Here is a 10857-nt window from a genome sequence, read left to right as displayed (position 1 = left end):
GTAATAAAACGCATAAAGCAAAAGTGTAGAGTAGCCTTAACTTTTAATGGTAAAAACACAAACATTTTCGGGCATCGCCCTTCATCAGGTGGTCATCAATCAGTAGATGCCTAAAAACATTATATGAAGAATGTATTTTTAGGCTGGAATAGTGAAGCATGTTCCCTATTGCTCACTATTTCAAATTAAAGAGCCATACTATCAGTGATTAAGGCTAGTTAATCTTATGCACCAATTTCAGATCTACTAAGGCTAGAAAATGTCCCGGGGGTATCCGCCCAGTCCTCTAGCCTTAGTACAGTAGTAGATTTGAAATTGGTGCCTAAGATTATAAAGAATAAATCACTGATAGTATGGCTCGGTAAATTAAAGTGGTGAGCAACAGGAAGCCCTTGTGATGGTTTTAACTATTTTTTTGTGGTTGTTAAGCCTGAGTTTACTTTCGGTTTCGCCTACAATATTTACCGTTATTACATTTAGTTCAAAATAGTTAAGTCTGAGTTTACATTCGATTTCGCCTACATAATTGCTGTTTATTACATTTTATTTCAAAAAGTAGCGTGCTGCGCTTTTGTACGACAATGACGACAAAATTCAAATTCGGCAAACTGGGTTCGGCAAACTGGGTTTCGGCAAACTGGGATTTTATGTTTTCAGTGAACTGGATTCAGCAAACTGGGTTTTCGGCAAAGTGGGCTAAATTCGGCAAAGTGGGCTAAATTCGGCAAACCTGGTTTCGACAAACGGGATTTCGACCAAGTGGGAGGATACCTTTATAATACAGTATCAGTAAAACACTGCTGTACAGTAATAATTCTGTAGATTTGAAATGTGTGTAAAAATAAGAACAAAATGATGTCCAAAGAAAAGCATGAAGAGAGACATGACTTAGAAATCAGGGTTCAGACTATCATTCAAATCCTGGATGAACGCACATTTTTTATGAAACAAAGAACAATCATTCTAATAAGTAAAGGGCAAATTTTGACAAAACTGGAAAGTATTTAGACAATTATACTGATAGTCCTCCTCTTAATTGGGTGTTCCCTTAATTGGAGTTGGTGCAGTGTCCCCTGAGTGTAGGGTTGCCGCAAAAGAGGGGTTTTAATATACTGTACTCACATTCAGGGCCGCCGAGAGCGGCCGCGGGCCATATGCGCTGCCTGGGCCCGTTGGCTGGGGGGTCCCAGCGGGATCGAGGGGCAGATCCCTGGTGGCTCCCCCCACCCACCAGAAGGTAAGGCCTTTTAACGGACTAGAGGACGGACTAACTTAATCAATCATAGAGTGCATAATTTCAACAGGTCATGAAAAAAAGTATAGAAACATGAAAAGTATAAAAGCTATCCTTCCTTTATACAAATGTGCTGAAAAGATTCATAACATAGGTATCAAAGTTTACAGTGGCAGATCCAGGAATTTGAAATAGAGGTAACCAAGAGAAGGGCTTTCACAGATGGACGGTTTATCTACCTCAGCCCCAACATGCTAAAGAAAACTTATGATTATGGCACCTCTGTATGTCTGGAAATGTCATTCTTAGACTTAAAGTTGAGTAGAATTTTCTTTTTTTTTCTCAATTTGTGTTAAATTGTTAAAAGTTTAGGGGGTGGGGCCAGGCCTCCCCTAAAATTAAGTGTATTAACCGGCATTAAATCACCTAAACTACTGTAGGCCTATAAACCAGCGTGTTTTTAATTTATTTTCTTTCTTTGAAATGTGTATATACTGTATACAGTGTATGTACTGTTACATCTCAAAAAGAAGCCTATACAATCTTAAAAAGAAGCCCATGGGTTTATTTTCGAGATGGGCTTCTTTTTGAGACTAGTTTTGGAAACTAAAGAGGGCTTCAATTCGAGATGGTCTTCTTCTCGACATTAGACACATTGGGCTTCAATTCGAGGTTTTACGGTATATTATCCTTTACTAGCGCAGGAACTGATTTTACACCAATATCTGGAAAGGTCATTACCCACCAGTCTAAGCATGCCCTCTTTCAATGCTATATTCATCTTACCACATTCCTCCAACATTTCATTAACAATACTGCCTTGACTACAATGACTCATGTCAATATCCTGTTTGGGACCCCCAAAAGGCTAAAAAATATCGACATTTCAGCATACAAAATATTTATTGACAATCACGAAATACCTGCAATCTGCAAAATTTTTAGGAGTACATTTAGACAGTGGACTCACATGGAAATCTCACATAAGTGAAGTTGAGAGTAAAATTTCCAAAAGCCTTGGCTTCATTTCTAGACTCTCTTCCTTTATTCCCTGTAATGTTCTTCGTATTCTCTACTGCTCTCTCATTCTTCCTTACTTTAACTACTGCAACATTGTTTGGGGCAATACATATCCATCTAACATCAACAAACTTCAAATTCTTAAAAAAAAAAGGCTATCAGGATCATATCTGGCTCTCCCCCACAATCTCATTCTTCCCATCTGTTTTCCAATCTAAATTTTCTCAAATTATACGATATTAATTTAATCCAGCAAAGTATATTTGTATACTCCATCATGCATTCGATCCTTCCCAAGCATTTAAGTAACATGTTTATGTCTAATTCCTCTTTTCACAATTATTATACACGTTCTAGAACTGATATTCACATCCCTTATCACAACACAAACTATTTCCAACATAACATTAGATATACGGGCCCCTCTATTTGGAACAACCTACCATTCTCAATTACCAATGCTGTTTCTGCCAGAGCCTTTTCTAATAAACTGAAAAAACACTTAATCTCAAATTATTAAACTTTCTGAGGTTAAAATTCTGCTGTTTTGTTTTGAGCTGCTTTCTCTTCTTTTTTCTATATATATTTATATTTTTTTATTTATTTATTTAATTTATTATTTATTTTTTTATCTTTTTTCAGGCCTGCCCATCACAAGATGTTTGTTTTTGCAAACAACTTCTCGGGACCTGGCCTTCTTCCAATTTTTGTATTTTGTATTTGTAATTTTGTATTTTTAAGTGTCTTTGGAAGAAAATAAATGTTTTGTTGAATTGAATTGAATATAGATCAAGTCTGGAGAGATTTTAACAGGGCAAGCTAATGTATTACCACAAATTGAAGATGCGTTAATATCACTCAAATCTATCCTTGCCAATTGAATGTCATATTTTCACCTACTGCATCAACCAGCTTTTCAAGGTTATCAAATAATTACTCCAACTGAAAGTTTCATCAGCATCATCATCACCACCATCATAATTAGGGTGGTAAAACCCCAACAAGTGACAAACCATCAATATCTGAAAGGTCATTGCCCTCCAGTTGAAGCAAGTTGTCTTTCAATACTACATTCATCCTACCACATTCCTCCATCATTTTATTAATACTGCCTGATAAACTGCAATGACTCGTGTGAATATGGATCAGGTCTGGAGAGATCTTAATAAGGCAAGCTAATGTCTTACCACTGATCGAAGACAGTTTAATATTACTCAAATCTATCCAATGCCAAGTCAATGTTTTATTTACAACACGTACTGATTCAATCAGATCTTGTAGGTTATCAGGTGTAATAAAATGAATATGCCAATTGAAATGAACTACAGAATAAGAGGAAAAAGGTACCATGTATGCCCTGATTAACTCTGCAAGTGACTTACCATCAATATCTGAAAGGTCATTGCCCTCCAGTCGAAGCAAGTTGTCTTTCAATACTACATTCATCCTACCACATTCCTCCATCATTTCCTTAACAATACTGCCTGATAAACTGCAATGACTCATGTCAATATGGATCAGGTCTGGAGAGATCTTAACAAGGCAAGCTAATGTTTTACCACTGATCGAAGACAGGTTAATATTACTCAATTCTATCTCATGCCAAGTCAATGTTTTATTTACAACACTTACTGATTCAATCAGATTTTGTAGGTTATCAGCTGTAAGAGAATGATCAAGCCAATTGATAATACCTTTATAATCAAGGAAAAAAGCTTTGATTAACTCTGCAAGTGACTTACCATCAATATCTGAAAGGTCATTGCCCTCCAGTCGAAGCAAGTTGTCTTTCAATACTACATTCATCCTACCACATTCCTCCATCATTTCCTTAACAATACTGCCTGATAAACTGCAATGACTCATGTCAAAATAGATCAGGTCTGGAGAGATCTTAACAAGGCAAGCTAATGTTTTACCGCTGATCGAAGACAGGTTAATATTACTCAATTCTATCTCACGCCAAGTCAATGTTTTATTTACAACACTTACTGATTCAATCAGATTTTGTAGGTTATCAGCTGTAAGAGAATGATCAAGCCAATTGAAAATACCTTTATAATCAAGGAAAAAAGCTTTGATTAACTCTGCAAGTGACTTACCATTAATATCTGAAAGGTCATTGCCCTTCAGTTGAAGCAAGTTGTCTTTCAATACTACATTCATCCTACCACATTCCTCCATCATTTCATTAACAATACTGCCTGATAAACTGCAATGACTCATGTCAATACGGATCAGGTCTGGAGAGAACTTAACAAGGCAAGCTAATGTTTTACCATTGATCGAAGACAGGTTAATATTACTCAATTCTATCCAATGCCAAGTCAATGTTTTATTTACAATACTTATTGATTCAATCAGATTTTGTAGGTTATCAGCTGTAAGAGAATGATCACTCCATTTGAAATGTAAGGTGTATGCCCTGATTAACTCTGCAAGTGACTTATCATTAATATCTGAAAGGTCATTGCCCTCCAGTTGAAGCAAGTTGTCTTTCACTACTACATTCATCCTACCACATTCCTCCATCATTTCATTAACAATACTGCCTGATAAACTGCAATGACTCATGTCAATATGGATCAGGTCTGGAGAGAACTTAACAAGGCAAGCTAATGTTTTACCACTGATCGAAGACAGGTTAATATTACTCAATTCTATCCAATGCCAAGTCAATGTTTTATTTACAACACTTAATGATTCAATCAGATTTTGTAGGTTATCAGCTGTAAGAGAATGATCACTCCATTTGAAATGTAAGGTGTATGCCCTGATTAACTCTGCAAGTGACTTACCATCAATATCTGAAAGGTCATTGCCCTTCAGTTGAAGAAACTTGTTGAAGAATACTACATTCATCCTACCACATTCCTCCATTATTGCCCTCACAATATCACCTGATAAACTACAACTGCTTAAATTTAGGTAATTTATTTCAGGAGCTATTTCAAATAGTTTTCCTAGTAATGTTCCATCGATATTATGTAGATCATTGCCCATAATATCAAGTTCTGTTAACTTCAACTTTACATTAGTTTTGTGTAACTCAATGATAACTACACTGAGTACAGACTCAGTAAGCTCACCCGAAGTGATACGTAAGTAAGAGAGGTTATTTGAATATGTCAGCAAATGAATCAAGAATGATGAATTAAATACATGGTTTAAATGGACAGTAGTGTAACCATAGTTCAAGTTGAGGTATTTCATCTCAGCAGAAAGGACATTAAGGTTTTCACTTTTCCAATTTGATAAATATTCAAATAACCGGTTTCCATATATACTTAACTTGGAGTTTCCGTAATTTATGCTTTCTACAATAACTAAGATTTGTACAAAACTTCTGCATAATGTCCTGAAAGTCTCTTCACTAGATGCATCTAACAGCGATATAAATTTCTCCACAAGTTTTTCAGATCTTCTCTCATACTTAGTGTAAATTTTGCTCATAAGTTTATATAAATGCTCACTTACTATGCTTTTATCATCCTTAAGGGCACTTCTGTATGTCTCAAGCATTTGCTTACAGTATGATTTCATTTCAGTGGACATGTTTTTATCCAATTCCTGTAGCACAGCTTCTTCATTTGCCTCCTTTATATGTGTGAAACATTGTGCTATTAACCAAAAATGTGAAGCCCTGATTACTAACCAATGTTTAAGCAATTTACCAGCTTTAGCACCTAGAAATCCTATTGTAAATGCTCTTGTCATATTTAAATATTCATTAGATCTTATCACCTCATATTCATCAGATTTCAAATGTTCTTCCTCAATTTGATTTGACAAATAAAAACCTGCTAGTGCCTCTGAAATTAACTTGTGTGGAGGTGTGTACATCTCTCTTACATCACCAGGATTAAAAGGGCTATTTTCATAAACAAATCCAATTTTCAATGCTAAATCTACAGAATCTATATTTTTTGTCATATTTGATAAAACATGTTTGTCAATAGACAATTTATTTCCCTTTAGGCCTTCATACATACATTCTCCTAATAGTAGAATAGCAAGTCTATACTGCTCTGGAACTCTCTCAATTTGGAAAATTGCAATCTTATCATCCGTCTTGTGTTTATATTGACTTAAAATGCAACAAATCAGTTCGATGAAAAGATCTGACAAGTCATTTGGAAGATGTTGTTTTTGTTCCCATATGGTACAAATCATAAGCAATAACAGTGGGGATGAGCACAATTCAAATGCCTCTTTATGATTACGACCCCAGTAACGTTCACGCTGTGACACAAGATTGAACTCCTTCATTAATAATTCCCCCAACTCACATTTGTTGATTGAATGAAAATGATCATGAATATACTTCTTTATGTTTCTTCTACTGAACCCCTTCACTTCAATATGTACAGTACAACATTTAATCAAATCAATTGTGTAGTCAGGTCGGGATGTTATCACCACAGTGCTTTTTTCTAATTCACGTCCTTTGAACAGATATATAGGGTCCTTAGCATCTTTGTGTAACTCATCATATCCATCTAACAAAATAACTATATCATCAGCATTATCGAGCAGAAATCTTTCAACTGAGTTAGTCGGCAAGTTGTGCTGAAGAATTAATTCATTTGTAGCTATGTTTTTTAGAATTAATTCCAAGATATCTGTACTTGTTTTAATGTCCCCAATATTGATCAGAAACAGTAATTTACCAGCAAAGGCATGTAAATCATCAGTAGCCCATTTATAAGTAATATATTTCAGAAGTGTAGTCTTGCCCATCCCTCCTCCTCCTGTTATTAATACCTTACATGAATCTTTTGATTTAATGATACCTAATACCTCTGTTAAAGATGTGGGTCTACCTTCCTTTCTTATACATGTTGATTTGAATTCATCTGGTTCTTCTTTGTCTTTCCTGTTGGATTCCAGTAAGATGAGTTGTGTGAATACTTCAGCAATATCTACTCTATGATGTCTATGCCAGATTGCTGGTGTCATTTGATTAACATCCTGATACAATTGCTTCAGCTTTCTTGTCAGAAATTCTTTGATAATTAAATCTGGAAACCAGTCAAAAAAAACATATTTCTGCAATTATCTATCTCATACAGAAATATTTTAAGATTTAAGTTATTAGTAACAAACATCCATTTTAAATTACACTTATTGTGTTGTATTGTATTAATTAATATTTATTCATTTTTATGCACAACCACATATTTAATGTTTTCTAAAACACAGAAATCAGAATTTTTAACAATTTCAGGTTTTTCCAGTTTATGAAAGAAGATATATAATATATTTTTTTTATTTACCATTTTATTCATTTAATCATACATTACATTCAAAATGAAAATAAACAAAAACAATTAAATAAGTTCCCCTTTTTTTCAATACTTAGAGTAGTATACATATAACAACATTGAACATTTTTATAAATTCTTTTACTAGTGAAAATATAATATTGTATTTCATATTCAAAACTTGTACCATTACGTTAGGTGAACTATTTATATACCAGAAGACCATGACTTGAAACATTTAAATATTCATTATTTATTTATCTTGTAATATTATAGTATCTAACAATTTCTCTCTTTATATTTGTTATATATGGTAATACTTTCTGTTTACTATTTCTATAGATAATTTCGTTTACTAATATAATAACAACATTTATACAGTTATTATTTTTCCCATTCATTCCAAGTATTATCATTTCCTTTGAAAATTGTAATTGTATTTGAAGGTTTTTATTTATCCAGCTTTCCAAACCTTTCCATATCTTATATATTTTTTCACAATCTCAAAAAAATGTGGTCAATGTACTTTAATCTATAGAGATAATTTCTCGTTGGTAATATATTATGTATAATTCTATACTGCAACCATTTCAGATTCGTACTCTCTGTGCATTTGATTGGTATTATATTAAACACTTCCCACTGTTTGTCAGTAAGCTCAAAGCCTAATATTTTTTCCCATTTGGAATTACACGGCAACTTAGTAAATTTTGAATTGGGCAGAGTATTGTAAAAAAAATTGCATCCCTTTCTAGAAATTTGTAATTGAATTATATTATTAGGGTAAATTGGATAGCATTGGGCGCTTGTGAATTTTCTTATATTATGCTTGCTCATATATGACCCTGTCTCTCACTGCCTGTTTAATTCCTTCATACACTAGAAATGATATATCGACAGAGTAAGTATCAATCAACTCTTCTAGTGTATAAAATCTACCGTTTCTATGAATTATATCATTAACAAAAACTATTCTTTTTTTGAAGAGTTTCATATACATGATAGGCTTATTATCAACAATTATATCATCATTATTCCATAGACATTGTGTTTGTAATTCTATTTCATTTCTAATATTACTCTTAAACATTTTGTTATACGATGCCCATGAATATAACATGTCTTTCCAAAAAAGGTTTGTAATGTTTGGAATAATTCGAGTAGTTATGTATTTACTGTCCGCAAACCAAAATAAGTTTCTATCATGAATTTTTTGGAAGAAAAGCTCGGTCCATTTACTTGTGAGAAGATATATTGAAAAACATAAATAAGGAATAAATATAAGCTGTTTTGAGTTGGACTAAAGTTTTAGTTATTCTTGTTTTTCTTTATGACATGCAGCATCAAACTTAAAATAACTACTTCTTAGTTGTTTTTTTTATCTTATTATTCTACTTTTTTACTTATGCTACTGTTCATACTTAATTTGATGTTGTCTTGTAATCAAATATGTAAGTGTTCTGCTGCTGAAAGTGGGTCCAAATAAATATTATTTATTATTATTCAACAGAGAGTGAAAAAGAAGGGACACATTACAAACAAAGACTAGGCATACACAGTGCCAGTCGTTGGCCAAGTCAATTCCATAGAAAATGCAACGCAACAAAGCATGCGCAACTGTTCGTTTTTACTAATCCACTAAGGCTGCCACTAACAATCAGCAGAGAATGTCACATAATCAAGCGATTACTGTGAGAAGAAAGGTATTCATCAATCGTCGCACTGTGTGTCTGGGTTTAGTCTCATTAGATCAAATTGTGAATTGTTTAAGTAATGTTAGATGAGAGTTAACAAGTAAACATTTTGATAAATATTGCAAACTATAATTAATGCTAGGAAAGAACGCAATGACATTTATAGCACTTTTGCATTGAAAAAATATTATCTCTATTTCTTGATACCAATGATTTTATTTTTTGTTTTATTTATTTATCTGTACGGCAATTCTAATTTAGGACCTTGTTGTACTACTGTAATTTTTGTTATTGTATTTTCTTTTCTTGTCTTCTGTGTAACTAGGTGACCTGTATAAACTTTTATTTTATTATAAAGTATTTTATATACTTGTATCTCATTTAATTAGGTCTATATACTGTAATTACGAACATCGAGTGTTCAAATGATGCAAAAGTGAATCCAATAAATGTTGTTTTGTATTGTAGAGCTAACTGTTGACTGGAGAAGCAATATCTTAAATTTTAAAATATGCTTTCATGTAACTGATACCTGGGTGGAGGTCTTCAGTGCCCCTAGCAGACTTTGTTAATTTCATTGTTAATGTTAATATTAAATTTGATATGGGAATAAATTTATACACCTGTCATCTACATTTATATCCATATTGTGAACCATGTGACTTATCTACTCTCTAGTGTGCAATATGTAACTAACTACTCTATAACTTATCTGTAAATTTAGTTTTATTAGGATGTATTTGTATTGAAATGTCAATATAATGCTAATAAATATTATATTGAATATATTACACACCTTCATCCAACGTCAATTTTTTCGGCAGTTCTGATCTTCCTGACTTGCCTGCAAAGAGAATAACCCACTTGGCATTATACAGCAAAACAATAGTGTGCAATAGTAATTTTCAGTATATCAGGTACAGTCCATAGTTTTTTTTTGAGTAGTACAGCAATTTAACATGCATTTATGCACTTGTGTACATAAGCTACTCTTGTGATGACCTAATGGGAAAATCCAAGGAAGTATACATGGAGCCTTTAGTAATGGTAATCAGTAGGCCCTGGGTTCAAATTCAAAGTCAATGTAAAATTGATTCATTCAAATATTTTGATACAGTCGCTGTTTTTCCCCACATAATGTAAACAATTAGTGCACTTACACTTGTATTATATGTAAATCAACATATTGATGTTTCGTTATTTCATTATTAACTACAAACCTTCATCACATATACGTCTTTTTCTTGGTCGTTTTGATTTCCCTGATTTACCTGTAAGAGAACAAAACAATAGGTGCAATTTTCCAGGGTTTAAAAATACCTCTACTTCTGGTTTAAAAGCTTATTATTAATAATAATAATAACAATAATAACAGTAACAAAAATAACAATAATATGTACTACCTGTTGTTTGATATTAAAGTAGAAATAAAATAACATTTAATGTAAATTTATTTATTGGCAGTACAAAGACTCAAACACAGGCCACAATGACACGGCTGAGGGTAAAGAGCAGTCTTATATAGAACTCAATTTACATTCAACCTAACTGGAGTTAAATTGTGTTAACATAATAATTTAATTACCAGTTTATTAAAGCCCAAGTCCTGGCAAATTTTATTTTTTAAGAAAAAAATGATTTTAAA

The 10857-nt window shown here is 32.9% G+C and overlaps 1 protein-coding gene across 3 annotated transcripts in view; it reads right to left on the bottom strand.

The window, feature by feature from the left end:
- Nucleotides 1-2849: 2849 nt before the first annotated feature.
- The window catches only part of LOC117113365, a 16196-nt gene continuing 8188 nt past the window's right edge, over nt 2850-10857 (bottom strand). For all 3 annotated transcript variants that reach the window (XM_033256673.1, XM_033256674.1, XM_033256675.1), the window contains 3 exons: nt 10433-10483; nt 10009-10056; nt 2850-7275 (listed from right to left, as the gene is read on the bottom strand). In XM_033256673.1, the coding sequence (XP_033112564.1) occupies nt 3236-7275; nt 10009-10056; nt 10433-10483 (4139 nt within the window). In that variant the 3' untranslated portion in view covers nt 2850-3235. The remainder of the gene's footprint in view (nt 7276-10008; nt 10057-10432; nt 10484-10857) is intronic.

The sequence above is a fragment of the Anneissia japonica genome, unplaced genomic scaffold (genome assembly GCF_011630105.1).
Source record: "Anneissia japonica isolate Jap-2015-1 unplaced genomic scaffold, ASM1163010v1 scaffold4695_len98069_cov149, whole genome shotgun sequence".
In the NCBI taxonomy this organism is placed as follows: domain Eukaryota; kingdom Metazoa; phylum Echinodermata; class Crinoidea; order Comatulida; family Comatulidae; genus Anneissia; species Anneissia japonica.
This window is presented reverse-complemented; position numbering and strand designations above follow the sequence as displayed.